Raw genomic sequence first — 17,656 nt, 5'->3', positions numbered from 1 at the left:
CCGTGAGAAAAATGTGGCATCGCGGAAATTCCCGACGCAGTTTTCCTTTTTTATTTTGCGCAAGTATAAATCATCCTGCGTTCAAGTCGTGCGTATATTTTCCGAAATACACATTTTCTCTATTTATCTTATAAATATAAAAATTTGCTAATCATGTAAGTAAAAAATAATTTATAATTTTGAATCTCTCTTGAGCTGATAATGAATACAACAGACAGAGCTTTTTTTTTTTTTTTTTTTTTTTTTACAAAAAAATACAATATTTTTTTTTTAACATAGAATGTCTGAATAAATTTTGCCGAATAAATTGGCGGAATATTGAAAAATGGGAGGTATTCTAATTTTCTAAAATTGATGATGTTATTCAGTGTTCGAAATATTTAAATATTCGGTCGCGAAGTGATCTGCGATATTTATATCTGCATTTCAAAAATAAATCAATATTACTTAATATTGCATTGTGGGACGAAAAATATGTACTACTGTCTCTCTTCGACACGGTTTAAAAATAAATAATTTCTTCTCATTTACAGCAACTCTGGTTCCACAAAATGACCCACATAAATAACGCTCGTCTCATCTATTTTTTTTTTTTTTTTTCAGGCAACCATCACCGAGTTCCGGTACAACGGGCACCTCGACGGTATCGTCGACGACCGGTGAGGGTGACGCAACGCAGAGTATCGGGATGTACCCGGTGGGCGTCGCGTCATCCTCTACCGCAACGACGGCGACACCGGTGACGACGGCGTCGGCGACCGTGCCGTCGGCCTCTTCCGGCGTCTCCGTCGCCACCGGAAGCAGCAGCGGTATCGCCAGGAGCGTCTCCGCGCCGAGCGCACCTCCACGGCCGATGGTCCAGGTCAGCAGCTCCTCGGCGAGTACCTCGGCAGCCCAACGGCCGAGACTCAGGAGGAACCAAAGCCGCACCGAGGCTATTCGAAAGTGAGTTGTCTTCGAGTATTAAATTAGAGAATAATTAATTAATCACTGATAAGAGCGATCGGATATGTGAAACTTTGTCGAATCTTGCAGTTATATTAGACGCGAGACAGCACAGTTCTTCGGAGTCGACGAGGAATCGGAGGCTCTGGAGAAGCAGAGATGGCTGGATCGAAGGCGACGTATGGCGTCGAGGAAGTACGGCGCGCTGCTACCGGAACACAAACCCCCGGATCCGGACATCACCAGGGACGTACCGGATACGACCGAGACACCGGAGGTAAGTGCATTATATCATGAGAGGATAGGTTCTAAACATGATTGCAATCATCATTAACGATGACCCCATTATAATCGACAAACGGATTGCGCTGAATAAATCAAGAGGTATCATGTTGGAGGAGTAAACTTGAAATTTTTAGCTTAAATCAATTTTTAATTTAAATTTAGAAGACGATTTAATTTGTGAACGAAGTTAAGATGTAAGAATTAATTATGAGCTTCGGGCTGCTGTTGCAAATAATTTGACAAGTAATCAAAGAGAACAATAATATATATTATTATATTATTATATTAACCCTCTCTCTCTCTCTCTCAAACTGAACACGTGGGTCTTTCGTGTCCATGCTATTTTTAATCTATTGTTTTAAAAAAATATTAATAAAATCTCGAGGTTGGAAACTTATCCAAAAAAAAGCTTGTGTCAAAAGGGACTTATAACTGAAAGGACAATTTAAACAGTTCATTCAGTGCAAAGTGCTGGCGAATCTAAATCTGAAGCGAACACAAATGACTCACGTATTCGCTTTATGTATATTAAATAAGAAAGGGTAAATAAGTAAATTTTTTTTTAAATATTGTTTTTTTGCTGTTAATCGCTTTTCATAAAAATAAATTATACATTTACAATGATAATCTCCCTGAAAAAGAAACAAATTGCTTTAATTTCTATTGTGTTTACTTATTTTCATGCTAAAAGTATCTTTTGTTAATGATAACGAGCAACAACAGGGGTTGTATGTATTAATCAATTTATACTGTAGATTGTAATGTAAATTACATTTTGTTTTCACTTTTCTTTCAAATAAATTACCAGAAGATTAAAAAAAATTTTTTCCTTAGAAAAAACACATTTTTTTATACCTGAATATTACGCATTTTTGATCATTCAAATAATTATATTTTTTTTAAATCGTGGACATATAGTATTTTTTTCGTAAATTTTGAACTAAAAATTCCTGGAAGTCTTTTTGTTCAAAATTATTTTTTCAAATTTTTATATAAAACATCTGTGTTTCCAAATCTTGATCTAACACATAACAAAATATAGTATTTAAAAATATTTTTTCTTCAACTCTACTACATAAACGTTTAGTTTAAACTTAAAAGAAGATGTGTAAATTTTTTTAGAATTTTTTAAGTAATTTTAGAGTACAAAAATTAACTCGGACTCCAGCTACCCACGCGTTCAGGATTACGGTGCCAAAAAAACGTGTTCAGTTTGAGGGTTAATATATTACTAGAAAAAATTAAGGATTTGGAGGAATTATGGCAAAAAAAAATACATTTTTAAATGTTTACAGAGTGTCACTCTCAGACGATGGCAGCAACCGGTACGAAGGAAAGATTCTGTAGCGAGGATGACGCTGTCGGGTCTTCATTACATCGTCGAGGTGAGTCCACTTTTAATTCTGCATTTTAATTATACTTTAAATCAATTTTAATAATTTTTTTTTTATGAAATACGTTTTGACATTTCTCATTAGCTATTTTGTTCATTTGATAGTATTGCCTATAGTGTGTGTAGAATTTTTCGCGTCAAGATCGTCGAAAGGGCTCGTTAAATCCGTGAATGAATTTTTACTATAAGATCACGAGACGAATCGATGCAACGTAATTAGCCGGCCGGGTGTAAACCACCTTTTTGCTGAATTACGTTACATTAACTTTAAAGTTTAGATTAGCCAAAGTAGAGAGTAATTCCGGTCATAAAAGTGGAGCGACCCGTACGCCCGTCGCCCCATTACGTAACTTTGGTTTTAGTTTACGCCAGAAGGGCTTATTTCCGGCCATGCAAACTTTGCACTCGCCGAGCTAAGACAAAATTTACCTTTGAATTATTCAAGTATTTTACTAGCCCCGATTATTTTAGAGATGTTACGCCGCGTAATATTTGTGAGTATTTCATATCGAAAATACATACTATATAAAATCGAACGAAAAGCGAAAAGATTTCGTTATTTTAACCATTTTTTAAGTGGATTCGTTCTTTAACTTTAGTTTTGTCACTTTTAAAGGGTAGGGAAAATATTAATTTTAAAGTCAAAAGACCAGTAATGACAAAAAAAAACAGATTTCGCAAATTGAATTATTTATAATCTTGGATTAAAATTTCAGCGATGTTTTGTCGATTATATTTGGAAACAAGTTTGCGAGTTTGTATTTTTTTGCGGCGTGTTTCGATCGGCCATGGTTGAATATATCGAGCGGCTGTTGTATGTACGTACACGTATGTATATACGCATTGCGCAATGCATTCTTCATGTGCTGCAAACGCGCGCGGGGCTGGTCGTATTTCAAAACTTACCACTTAACTTGAACTAGCCGGACAATGCCTGGAGCATGTATCGCCGGAGGAAAGTGTGTTTCTCTTTCGTATACACGATGAGCCGTTAAAATATTTCACGCAAGCGACCCAGAAAGCATTGTGTCTCGCAGTCACGTTTCCAAATTGAACCGAAAATATTCACGATCGTGAATAATTCGTAATTGTGTTGCGCAATCAAATATTCTGCTTTGAGTATCCGTGTCAATTTACGTTAATAACTTGAATGATTTTTCGAAAGATACTTTTTTTACAAGCCATATCACCGGATGCCTATTATTCGTTATTAAAAAATTATTTTATATAAGTCGCGATTATAGCTTTAATTATTTTGTAGCCGATTGATTCTGCCCAAAATCCAATATGACACCTAGTAATACAGATTATAATTTCTTTTTTTTTTTTTTTTTTTTTTTTTTATAAAAATTATTTTTTATACACTAATGTTTAATTTATGTTGTTTCTTAAAAAATTAATCTATACAAGTTGCGATATTTTATAGCTGATTGATATTCCATTTAGAATCCAAAGGCATATGTAATAATATAATATTCTTATAATTTCTTTTCTTATATGATTTATTGTTTGAATATTTTACTTTTAAATTTTTATATTTTGCTCGAAACATCTTTTTTTTCCTTGAGAGAGCCGAGTGTAAAATGCCGACGAAGATAAAATCCGAAAAACGGGAAACACAAATTAATTTCGGCGCGACCCGTTCCGCGCGATCGAATCACAATTTCGCGATTCCCGCGATTGTGTTCTCGCAATAACAAAATTTATTAAGCGGAAACGCGAACTACGTTGCTTAAAACCGTTTCAAAAGGCTCTTTTTAGCACAGATAAATCTGAAACAAAAGCTCTGCACAAACACATTTTATCGCGCACATTCGTTCATAATATTTAGAGACAAAGTGCAGAGATTTCCCCTTATTAACGTAAATAAATATATTTTCTATTAATTATTTTTTTATATTATTTTTATTTTTCAAGCACAATATCTTTGGGAACCAATGTAGCTGTCAATTTTCCCTATTAACGTAATAAATATTTTCTATTCATTATTTTTTTTATATTATTTTTTGCTACTAATGTAGCTGTCAATTAAATCGTAGTTACTTTATCCGATCGTTAATAAATTATACATTGTTGTCGTTGTTGAAAACAATTGCATCCTCTATTTCACTATGATATATGTGCATAATAGTCGGGCAAAAACAGTCACAATAAACTAGTTCGAAGAACACAGCTGCCGCGGACATTACGCCCTCACGCACGCATTCTCTAATTAATATAATGTCGATTTTATGTAATAATGAGGTTTATTAGATTTTCGTTAACAGATGGTACTACTGTATTCTTATTACAGCGCGCGGCGCGCGCCCATAGGATGTGGATTTTAATAAAAATTCGCGTGTAAAAACGCATGCACCGGCCGCCATTAATTACGTCCCTTGAGCGGAACGCATAAAGGGCGAGTTACGAGGGTAATCTACTCCCTTCGTTACACGCCGTCCTAAGATTTAAAACACTTCGTTACGCGCGTGACGCGCTTGCGGTGCCTCTCTCCGTCTCTTCTGTTTCATTTTCCTTTTTAATTTCGTGGAAACAACGAGTCGCGCGCATTATTACATTTACGCGAGAGATAAATAAAGAAAAAGTCTTTCTTTTTTTTTCCTTCGTAAGAGAAAGAGATATTGATCTTGTCTTTGATTCTCGAATTAATTAATTGCTTGAACAAAACTGTATTTTTTTAATGATCGATAGAAATTTCTGTCTGCCTTTCACTCGGGTATTGCATATAAATATTTCCTTTGCTCGGTGACACTTTTGTCCTATTAAATTTCAACAAGGTCTGTGAGGCCCAGTGGAATCGATATACGATAGCTGTATAATCGTTTGAAAGTTGTTGCTGCGCGATCCAGCAGTAGTCGTTAATGCCGGATTATGCTGATCTGCGTTTAATTACACGCTCGTGAAATGATGGATTTCCCAGTAAATACTCATTACGCGTTTACCCATCATCATTGATCGATATTAATGGCCGGCCAATAATGTTATTCAATAATAACTTCGAAACGGATTAATAAACTCTCGAATTATTGCCGATCGAATTTTTGCAAATCAGTTTCTCCATAAATGTTTTTTCTTTTTTTCTCCCTCGTCTCCTTTTCGAACTCTTCCAACGACAAATTGATAATCATCATCTCACTTTTGTGCGCGGAATATATTTTAATTTAATTTTCTAAAGGCATGCAATATGGCTTTATTTAAAATATAATTAATTGTATCGTGTATATTGTCTCTGAAAAATAAATTAAAAATATAAATATAATACTCTTAGTTATTAAAATTTAATGAATTTTTATAATTCTTTTTGTAATTAATTAAAAAGGAGATAAAGTATGAGAAATAATTAAAATTAAAATACTATCAATTTTTTTCGACATATTTAACGAAGTATTAATATAGATATTTTTCAAAAATATATGTTTTTTTAAATGTCAAAGAATTTCTATAAATTTAAGATATTTAGCACGGATGAAGATAGCGAACCGAGATGAGGTGCATGTTTTCTTTTGTAATAATAACGGGCCCGTTAAAGTGGAAAAATTCCAGAGAAGCAGGTCTACGCCTCTATAAAATTCGACGGAATTTAATTTCGCGCACGGCTTGCGTGGAATTAACATTTATCTTGTTTATTGCTCCGTATCGAGCCCTTTCGATCGGCTTTTATATTGTCGCGGCTCGATTCTCAGTCGTTAATCGTTGTCCCCGCAATTAAACGGTGTATTTTGAAAAATGCGTGCCTAAATATGTTTTCTTTGAAGAAATAAAAAAGAGAAAAAGAATTCTTCTACGAAATCGCTCTACAAAACAAGTTCGATGATATTTTCAAAATGTTATGTCATGTTACTCAACTTGATAAATTTCTTTTCCTTAATAAGAAAATATTATTACGCACTAAAGTTTTACTCGTTTGTTACGGACACCGTATAAACTTGGAGGAAGACGTCTCGTTAACCGAAGGCCGCAACATCCGAAGAAACAATATCGGAAGTTGGCAGGCTAAACTGCCGTTTAACGCGGTTAGTTTTGCAAAGTTTCGTTGGGATAGCTAGCGGGGGAGTGCTTGGTGAGACACGAGGGGTGATCGGCTGCCGGATGCCTGGCACTTACTACTGGTTGTTAGCAGCCAGTAGTAGATGCCAGCCAGTGGACGGCCGGTCGGGCGGTAACCGCGCCTGAGCGTGCTTTCGACAGCACCGACAGTTTATTAGCGATATCGGCATCGTAACTCGGGTGTGGCGGCGAGGTATTAGCCACGGTATTTCAACGTCGATTCCTTCAACGTATATATATTTTGATTTCTAATCGTTATCAGTGTACGATCGTAAATCGCACTTTCCTCTCTGGCGAATTTTTCGATATTTTCTAGAAATTATCCCGGATGGGAAAGTTACTTTCAAAAAGTGACTGGTTATCGTTATTTGTTACTTATTACCAAAAGTAACTATTCGTTACTTTTTTAAGAGTAAAAATTAAATGAAAAATATACTTTTGTAATATATTTTATTTAAAAAATTAATTAAAATCAATAAAGTTTTTATTTTCAGTTTGTAAAACCATAAATAATAGGGGAAAAATTTTAAAACACTCAAAGTATAAATAAAAAAATTTTAGTTTGCATTATAGTCAAATACACGATATATTTTTTGTATACTCTCATAATTACATACTTACAAAGATGTTAGCATGTTCTAAATACGGATCTATATGAATATTTGTTGACAATTGAAGATTGAATATACGAAAATAGAAAATATGTCATAAATAGGTTCTATATATAAAAAGTAACGATAAAAGTAACTGTTAAATTCGTTACCGCTATAGTTACAGAAAAAAAATAGTAACACCGTTTATCATTTCGTTACTAAAAAAAAGTAACGCGTTACTTCCCAACCCTGGAAATTATAGATTATTTAATGGCAATACACGTGTATTATATTATTATGTAATTCCGGTAGGCGTTAAATTGGTATTGAACGTTCTTATTTTTTTCCATGAAATAAAATTCTTTAAAAATATTTTTTCATGAAACACAAAAAACGAAGTATTTAAGCGAAATTTTCAGCGTAAATTTTAGCGCAAGTATTTATTATTTTTTTTTCTTTTTCGCAAGAGATCTTAAAGAGCGTTATATTATTTTTTATAAGGACGATCGTCAAAGATTTTCAATTTTATATTTTTTAGGAATTTTAGGATCTCAATGCTCTCTCTTTTTCCTTTTTCATTATTTATTTAATTTATTTAGTTTTCATAATTTTCTCTTTACACATGTACAAGTCTGCTTAATCTTACTTACTTTATTCAAAAATAATTGTTGAAGGAAATTGAAATTAAACAATTATTTGTTCAAAATTTTATTAATATACTTAAATACGTAGAGATATTTTTACTATAAAACTTTTATACAATATTTCATGGTATTTCAAATAATATTCGAAATATATAGAGAAAACAAAAAACTGGTCTACATGTAAGGGGTGAAACCACCCGTTAAAATCGTTTTTGGCAGCAGCTGAAAATTCCTAAATTCATCTATTTGTCTCCCCTGCATGTATATAAAGTTTCATTAAAATCAGAATTTTCGGATTTAAAAGATTCCCTTGTTAGTATTGGTTTAGTATTAGAATCTTAGATTTTCGCTCGAAACGATATGGGATTTGATATTTTTGGAGCGAAAAGATGGAAGAATCCTGCAATCTCAGTGCATACTTGTCTCCGCAAGTACAAATATCGTATAATGCCATTAGATTGAAGCACGTCTGTCTGTTTGCTAGTCGTTGACGAGGCAGCGTCCCCGTGACCGCTCGCAATCGCATCTGGAGTCGCGCAGCTTCCCGCCGAGCACGCTCGCATATCTATCAAGGACAGAAGGAGTATCGTATCCTGACAGCGGCCTGGACGAGGAGCAGTCTTTCTTCGAGAGGCCCCCACCGCCCCCGCCGCCCCTTCCGCCTGCTCCAGCGTCTCAACAGTCGCAGCAAACATCGCAGATCGATCAGGCCCCTGGTGGATTGGTCAAGGACGAGGAGGTCGGCGCCAAGATCGCGGATATCCTCGACAACGCGCAGGATCGCGAAGGGATTACTTCCGAAGATTTGGTCGGGTAGGTTTCCCGGTCCAGAAGACTGGGAAGGGTTTTTGAAGCGTCATATATAGTTTAAAAATCCGTAATAGATTGAATTATTTTCCGAAAGAAAATTATAAGTCGGTTATAATTTTTGGAATAAATTAAACGACGAGACTTAAATTAAATGATCCCTGTTCACAGGTTCGTACAACAAAAGGACGATAGGACGACGGTCGACGGACAAGTTAGACGACCCCGTTCGATCACGAGGGACCACTATATTTCCAGGTGAAAGCTCAATTTCATTAATTTTTAGTTAAGTTCTTTAGGAGATTAAATATCATAATCTTTATAAAATATTGGACTATCGAATGATTAATTTCTTTTAAATATTTTTATGTAATTTATTTCTTTATTATGTTTAAGAAGCAAAATTCTCAAGTACTACTAATTTTTCATTAATAAGTCGAAGATATAAATCTCCTTTCATCAGAGATGTAGAAATAATAAGATAAATTAAATGAAAAATAAGTTTTCAAGCAGTGTAAGATTTCTTCCGCTTTTGATGACGATTAATCGTAAAACTGCCGACGTTTGGACATTTCAAGAGATCGCGAAATCTACTTGTTTTACGCAAAAGCAATTTGCAAAATAGATTTGTCGTTGTCCTCCGACAAACTTGCAAGCGTGTATAACGAGAATGAGATTACAGAAAGACAAGTTGGAGCAGGTCGAAGTACGATGCGCCTCCGACGGAGGGTACGAGGTTGCCGCAGGAGGAGGGGGTGACTCTCCGCAGGGAGATAGCCGGGGGCACGAGGATCTCCCGCAGCACGATCGATCGTGTTTTCGACAACAGCAATCGGCGGAGATACGGAATGGGCATTGTCGGTCGCTTCTTTGGGTACGCTTTATACTTTAATCTTTATAGGATTTAAGTCAAAAGTTTTGCTTTAATTGACTAACAATAAGTTATAATTAATTAATGATTCTTGCGAAAGTAAATATCCCTTAATTGGAAAACGATTATCGGCGATATTAATTGACTGCGAGGTACAAAACAAAAGTTGGAAAAGTAAATTCGTATTTTATAAGTTGCATTTTAAATGAAGAGACTTTACATCGAAAACACAGATCTTACTAATTATCGAGCTATTATCGTAATCTTTAGCTCCGAACTTCAAAGGATTTATTATATTTATTATTGTTTCACAAATTGATACTTTATGTATCTAATAACATCATAATAACTTTATAATAACTTCTCGGAAATGACGATTTCCCTCGAATATCAAGATTGTATTAAACACATTATAAAGGAGATAGAACGTCATTTAAAGTTCTTCTTCTTGTTCCAGACGATCTTTTCGGAAAAGCGTCGCGCACAAACCGGATGTAAAGAAGCAGTTGGACGATTTTGAGGATCACCGACCATATTTCACGTACTGGATCACTACTGTGCAAGTATTGATTCTGATAATATCGCTGGCGTGTTATGGATTTGGTCCTGTTGGGATGGATATCAATCATCGATCAGGACTGGTGAGCAATATTAAAATAAAAATTACTATCCACTGATTTCAGTTATTTTCTTGCGAAGCTCGTTAGCAATTTTTTAAATCATGGAATATTAAGTTGTTTCTGAGTATTTGGTAAAGGTAATAGTAAGGATGATTAGAAACTTTGTAAATCAGTATCAAATAGCGACTGAAAAATAATTGATTTCTGTCCAGGTTCTCGTGACGAGTTTGTCGTTGCAACAAGTCGACTATCAAGAACCCGCGAACTTTTGGCTGGGTCCTAGGGCCGCGGATCTGATTCACCTTGGTGCCAAGTTCGCGCCGTGCATGCGTCGGGACATCAAGATCCTAAAGGAGATTGACGTTTGGCGGGAAAGAGAACGGGATACCGCTTGCTGCATCAGGAACGACGATTCCGGCTGTGTTCAATCCAGCAAAGCAGATTGCTCTGTGAGTTTCTCGATCATTAAGGCTTGTATAACAACCTTGACTCTTGACAACCGTGTTCATGTTAATGTAATATTCTTTCATGCGCGCCAATAGGTTCGGGGATTGAGATCCACTGTTACGGTAAATTATGTAATTTTTACTTCGATATCTTGGCTCCAAAAAAGCACTTAAATGAAATTAAAGGGAATAAACACACTGTGTTTCTTTTTATTATTGATAGTCAGTTTCATAATGATAAGAAAGAATCTAATTAAAATTTATACATAAATATATATTTAAGAAATAATTAAATATATATAACTTTGAAAGTAATTAAAGAAGAGAGAAAAGTAATTAAGTAAATTAAAGTAAATGTTTTGCTAAAAAGTTAGATTTAAATTTTTGAATTAAGTGCTTTTTCTTTATTATCAAACATCTTTAGAAAGCACGTTAGCATAGATTAATATATATATATATTGATATTTAGTAAAAGGAAAATATTTTACTTGAAAATATTTTACTTGGCGATAGAACCTTATTTCCCAAATTACATTTTTTCTCGGAAGAAGCTATCCTCGGAGAGAAATTTTGAGTTTCTCAAGTTTTGTGGCTGATACTGGTAGCTAAATCTCAAATATTCCGATTAATTTTTTTAAATATACAGAAAAGAAATATAAATACAAATATTTTGTTTTACTTATCAATTTAACATTTATTTCGCGATACACTTTTGCAAACAAATACAAATACGCAAAACCTTGTTAATTCGTGCATGTTTTAATCTGATAAATTTTAGAATTTTTTTTATTGATAACGAGGCTAAATTGTAATCATGTTAAATTTCGCAGAACACAATCTCGACCTGGAAGAAGTGGGGACCTGGGGACAGTGGGCCCGGTGGCCGTATCAGTGGATCCGTTTGCGGACTAGATCCAAAGTTTTGTGACGCCCCGGCAAGCATCGCCCCTTACGAGTGGCCGGATGACATTACCAAATGGCCGATCTGCCGGAAGACCAATCCCTTTAATCATCGTTTCAGGTAAGTCTTTTTACCTCTTCTACCGCGTTTATCATCGAAAGTAATAGAATACCATTAGATAGTTTGCAAAGAATAAATAAACAGTGAGAAGATTATTAATGTAAAAATTCTTGATAGTAAAAACGGAAGTCAGCGAGGCAACGGCAACTTTCCCGTCAGCCGTTACAAGGATAAGATGGCGGAACACATGGTTTGCGAGATAATCGGTCATCCGTGTTGCATCGGAATTCACGGGATGTGTCGGATTACCACGAAAGAGTACTGCGATTTCGTCCACGGTTACTTTCACGAGGAGGCGTCGCTTTGCTCGCAGGTGGAGTGTCTGCACGACGTCTGCGGGATGATACCATTCCTGCATCCGGAATGGCCGGACCAGTTCTACAGACTCTTCACTACCATCTTCCTTCACGCTGGGTAATAAAAAAATCAACAAATAAAAAACGAATTTACATATATTTATCCCGATATCTATTTTAAAGAAGCAAAATCGATTTTACATTTATCTTAATAAATTCAGTCCCGTCGTACATAGCTTGTGCACAAAACTAATTTATTCATCCGGTTAAGTTATAATCTAAAGAGAAAAAAAATTTATACCGTTTTATTTATTTCCAATAAATTGATCCTGATAGACGCGAAATTGATTTATTTGTCGCGACAAATCTATCTCGAAAAATTCGATAAACATTTATTCATCTTTATTAAAGTAAAACTGACTGAGAAATTTATCGATAATCTCGATAAATTCCATGAGAATAAAATCAATTTATTTATCCTATTAATTTGATATTGCAGAATCGTCCATTTGGTAATTACGTTACTGATCCAGTATTTTCTGATGAGAGATTTGGAAAAGCTGACAGGATCTTTACGCATTGCTTTAATCTACTTTATCGGTGCTCTTGCTGGGAATTTGGCCAGCGCAATCTTTGTCCCTTACAGGGCAGAAGTAAGTTTTTAATATAATGTTAATATTAATAGTCTAATCTAATATCATAATATAAATTTCTGCTGTTAATACAAGTTGTTAGAATGCAAATTTTATTGTCGATATTTTTATGATTATCAGAATTATATTCTTCTGAAAATTATACATTTATTTTTGATACATAGATTATTGATTTTGAATAGTTGCCTATCTGAAACGTTAATTAATTTGATTTATTATAGAAACTAGATATGTTTTTCTAAATTTTTTTGATGCATGCTAACGTGAAAGCAAGTTTTTTTGCTTTTTGGATTTTTGTTTATCAATAATAATGTTTGTTTATAGGTTGGTCCAGCTGGCGCCCATTTTGCGCTGCTGGCCACGCTGGTGGTCGAAGTATTGCATTGCTGGCCGATGCTGAAACACCCACGTCGTGCACTGTCTAAGCTAATCCTGATCCTAGTGGGATTATTGGTGCTGGGTATCCTACCGTGGGTGGACAACTATGCGCATCTTTTCGGCTTCATCTTCGGCTTCTTGGCGGCCTACGCACTGATGCCGTTTATTTCGTTCGGCCATTACGATCGTAGACGGAAGATACTGCTCATCTGGGTATGCCTGATCCTGATCGTGGGCTTGTTCGCCCTGTTACTCGCCCTCTTTTACAATGTGCCAGTGTATGAGTGCGAGGTGTGTAAACTGTTCAATTGCGTGCCATTTACCCGCGACTTTTGCGCGTCCCAGAACATCAATTTCAAACGGGAGGAGCAAGTATGACACACGGGGCCGCGGTTCATAGTCGAGCGCGAAATTGTTCCGTTCGGCCCCGTCTTTACGCTTCTTATCATCGCGCACATCACTACAATACATCGTCATTCACCGCGCTGATTTTGGCGATTCTCCTCATCGAATCCCGAAGCCACAAAGTCAGTTGAAGCTGATCCAAGAACTTTTTCATTTTATGGCTAATCAAAGCTCAAAATCTTTGAAATCATTAAAAGATTATAATTATACGAAATAGAAGAAACTTCTCAGAAAAAAGTAAGGAAATTTTAAATCTTTGGGAAAAATTGAAAAGAAGATAGAAGAGCGAATTCTGCAATCTTTGTAAAAACTACATGCAAAATCATACGAATTTCTTGAGTTTTTGAAGAAACTAGAAGAGGATCGACAAATATTCTTCTTTATTAACTGGAGGAAAGATTAAAAGAAGAAAATCTTTCAAAAAATCTTGAATTTTTAAAACCATTGAAAATAAGAATTTCTTGAATCTTTAAAAAAGTTGAAGAAAGAAAATCTTCGCAAGAAACCGAAGAAAATTTTTGAGATTCTGAATATAAAGTTTGAAAGAAGATTAATAGATATTCCTTTTAATTTTTAACCAGAGAAAGATTTACAAGCAAAAGATTTTGGATTTCTATAGAAGCTAAAGAAAGTATTGGAAGAATAATTTCTTGCCTTTTCTCGATAAAACTGAAAGAGAAATCCAAAAGAAACATTTCTTTGGCCTCCAGTCATTTCAACAATCCGGATTGTCGAGCTTTGAAGATTGTGAAAGATTAGTGTTACAATTTTGCAACTTTTGAAAATAATCTGGTTACTTAACAATTACGCTTCTACGATGAAACAAATCAGATAACAGATTTTGAAATTCGCAAATAAAATCATTTGTCATCAAAGTTTCGGTGTTTCCCGAACTTTGAAGACCAACGATCATTTTTTGGATCGTCCGCGAGAGTAATATCATGGTGCATTCGGGGGACATGGGGGGTTTGATAGTGCCTGGATCGAGCGGGTGAAGGTGATGGAACCCGACCGACATTTTCGCTACTGCCAACGAACGTCAGAGAGGAACTCGTGTTCGTCGACGCACGACGATGCCTTAACATTATTAAGTCCCAGCGTAGTGATTGGCTCCCAACGTGAGCTGGCCGAGGCCCAGCGGGCCTTGAGGGAGCCCAGAACTCTGAATCGCCGACGGAGTGTGTGTGTGTGTATATATATACATGGATCCCTTGGATAACCCGCTAATGATGATGACGAATGAGATGCTCTATGGATTATTTGGGATTCCGCGAAGTTTGACATGGTAGCATCCATCTCCTCAAGGTTTATGTTAATAACAGAAAGGAGAGCAGAAACCTGGAAATGTAAATAAAATCGAGTCTTGTTACTGTTGTAAGAACGACCTTAGTAAGTTAACTTTAGGGAGAACTTTTTGAAAGTGCACACGTCTTTCGTCTCTGCACAATATAGTCCCCCGCACCTCCGACATCCGGAACTATTGTCTGTGATGGCTTGACCTTGGAGATATTTTTCGTAGCACCGCGACGGCCGCGAGCCTTCCTGCAGGGACGATCGGTCGATGTTCACCAACTGGATACCAATCAATAACTCGCTACAAGTCAAATTCGTCTCTTTTGTGATAAAACTTGATACATTTCTCGAAATGAGCAAAAAATAATGGAATACATACTTCTCTTATTTAATTGAGAAAAGTACATATTCCTTAATTTTGCTTTTCTTTCGTTATATTAATAATATTAATTATAGCAACACGTTATAAACTTTACAAAATATTAATTTTATACACAATTGATCACAGTTTTACATGATATTTTTAATATCATTTTAAACAAAATTGGAGTTTACATTATATTTTGATAATGCCGAATTTCTCTCTCATAAAATTGTAATATAATAAGATGTAGTACAAAATATGGAATGTGAAAAATAACAGTGAGATGTCTGATTGGTATCCAGAGGATACGCTCCTTATCGAAAATAGGAGGGAAGGGATAGTCCGAGGCAGAGGAGGCGGAAGGAAAGTGTTAACGATTTAAGGTGAAACGAATCAATTTTTTATAATGGCGTGAGAGAGTGAGAGAAAGGGAAAGAGAGAAAGGAAGGCGCGAATATCAGAATTCTTAATCAATTTCGAAGTCTGTAAATACATATTTGCGATAATGTGAGGGAGTAGTTAAGAGAGGCGGTGGAAAAAAAAACAGATACACGACATATAACATGTGCGCGAGATGATTTGCTGATTTAATTTAAGAAATCTATATAAGTTTTTTTTATTTAGAAATAGAGGAAAAGATCAGATGCTATTAGCATTTCATTTTAGTAATAAGAACTTCTTTTTTTTATATCTATGTGACATGAATAATTAAATTTTTTTGTCGGAGTTGATTTTAATCTAATTTTGTTAACAATTTCATTCAATTTAATTTTTATTGCAACAATATACATATATATATATATATATATATATATATATATATATATATATATATATATCATTTTGTTACAGAAACTGTCTTGTATAAATCAATTTTGCAAGTCTACAAAATTTAGCTGTAATCAGATCAAAATAAGCAGAAATACATTATTCGTTCAGTCACTCAAATCTATTTTAAATAGCGAGAAAGCATATATTGCAAGCAAATACAATTTTAAACAGAATAATATTCAATAAATAAAGTGAATATTAAATAAACGAAGTAAATTTGCGATTATAATCGCTTTTAGTTTTTCCAAAATAATTCAATAGATTGATGAGTTCATCATCTATCTATGATATTTCGTAATTTGCATACGAAAATTCAAATGATTATATTACGAATATACCAATACATATACGTGCGGAATGCAAATGTAGCTTTATGGAAAATGCCAATTGCAAGCGTATCACACGTACCAATTATAATTGACATTGTTATCGCTCGCTAATCTAAACCATTTGTGCATTTTGTGATTTATGATTTAATGATCGCACTGAAAGGAAAAGAGAGAAAGAAGAAGAAAGCTCTGTGTAAGTGTGCGCGTGTGTGTTTGGGGTGATCCACCGCCCTATTATAAACTTTTTTTCGAATTATATATATATATATATATATATATATATATATATATATATATATATATATATAAATATTAAACGTATACATACGCGAGTTAAGGTGAATCGTCGATGATGAGCAACGTATTGTTATTATTGTAAATGTGTCATATACAGATAATAGCATGCAACAAACACACGATACACGCAAACAGTATACACGAACGTACGAACAATCGTATATACACATACATGTATACACGACGGAGATAGATAAATTGAGAACTTTCGATAATTCCATACCGATCACGGCGAGGTGGAATGTCTCGCCTTCTCTTGCGGAAGCGACAGAGAAAGAGTGTGTGTGTATATATGTGTAAGTGTGTGATGTGTGTGATGTGTGAGAAAAAGAGAAAGAGAGAAAGAGAAAGAAAGGGAATGAATGAGAGAGAAAAAGAGAAAAAGGGAAAAGAAAAGGCGTTTTCATCTCGGTTATGGTTGTTGTAGAAGCCAAAAATTGCGGGCGATTTGCGCGATCGAATATATTTTGCATAATTAATTTGATGTAGTTTACGGCTGTGTAACATGAAATTTTTGATGGAATTCATTACATGGATTGTTTCAGGAATCGCCTACTGTCACTGACATGAGCCATACTATAAGAAGCCAAATTAAGAAAAGTAGCAGATCATTAATGTTTTTGATAATATTGTCTATATTTTACAATGATTGTTTTAAATAGTTTTAATAGATTTTGAATTATATATTGTACACAGGAGAATGAGAATTTTTTTCGAGAGAAGACGGAGGAATTTTAAGAAGTTCTATTTTGCATAATAGAATCTTTTCTTCTTGAACGAAATCTTGATGTGCATTATTTTCACTGAAAAATTGATAAAAATGGCAATCGTTAAAAGAGAGATTGGCCTCTATAAATATATATTTGTATATATATATATATATATATATATACAATATATATATATATATATATATATATATATATATATATATATATATATAAAACTTTTTAGTTCTTTAATTTCTTAATATCGAATATTTATAGCATTGAAAAATTGAGGAGTAAAAAACGAATCTTTATGTATTTTTTATTATGCAAATCTTAATTTACAGGTGAAGAATCTCGTGCTTATCACACTAAAAATTTGCATATTGCCTCACGTTAAAAATACAAATATTGTTTTATTACATATATGT

General features: G+C 34.5%; 1 protein-coding gene across 11 annotated transcripts in view; it reads left to right on the top strand.

Annotated features, from left to right (window-relative positions):
* Positions 1-16,828, top strand: part of Rho-5 (rhomboid-5) — a 75,162-nt gene extending 58,334 nt beyond the window's left edge. For 9 of the 11 annotated variants that reach the window (XM_072907745.1, XM_072907744.1, XM_072907743.1 and 6 more), the window contains 13 exons: positions 604-945; positions 1,036-1,222; positions 2,526-2,615; positions 8,392-8,720; positions 8,886-8,972; positions 9,397-9,588; positions 10,043-10,226; positions 10,418-10,654; positions 10,748-10,774; positions 11,482-11,672; positions 11,790-12,086; positions 12,468-12,621; positions 12,946-16,828. In XM_072907745.1, the coding sequence (XP_072763846.1) occupies positions 604-945; positions 1,036-1,222; positions 2,526-2,615; positions 8,392-8,720; positions 8,886-8,972; positions 9,397-9,588; positions 10,043-10,226; positions 10,418-10,654; positions 10,748-10,774; positions 11,482-11,672; positions 11,790-12,086; positions 12,468-12,621; positions 12,946-13,377 (2,749 nt within the window). In that variant the 3' untranslated portion in view covers positions 13,378-16,828. The remainder of the gene's footprint in view (positions 1-603; positions 946-1,035; positions 1,223-2,525; positions 2,616-8,391; positions 8,721-8,885; positions 8,973-9,396; positions 9,589-10,042; positions 10,227-10,417; positions 10,655-10,747; positions 10,775-11,481; positions 11,673-11,789; positions 12,087-12,467; positions 12,622-12,945) is intronic. The other 2 variants (XM_072907746.1, XM_072907747.1) reach the window with 2 other exon arrangements.
* The last annotated feature ends 828 nt before the right edge of the window (positions 16,829-17,656 follow it).

This window comes from Anoplolepis gracilipes, chromosome 15 (assembly GCF_047496725.1).
Source record: "Anoplolepis gracilipes chromosome 15, ASM4749672v1, whole genome shotgun sequence".
NCBI lineage: Eukaryota > Metazoa > Arthropoda > Insecta > Hymenoptera > Formicidae > Anoplolepis > Anoplolepis gracilipes.
The sequence above is the reverse complement of the archived record's forward strand: the minus strand, read 5'-3'. Positions and strand labels throughout refer to the sequence as shown.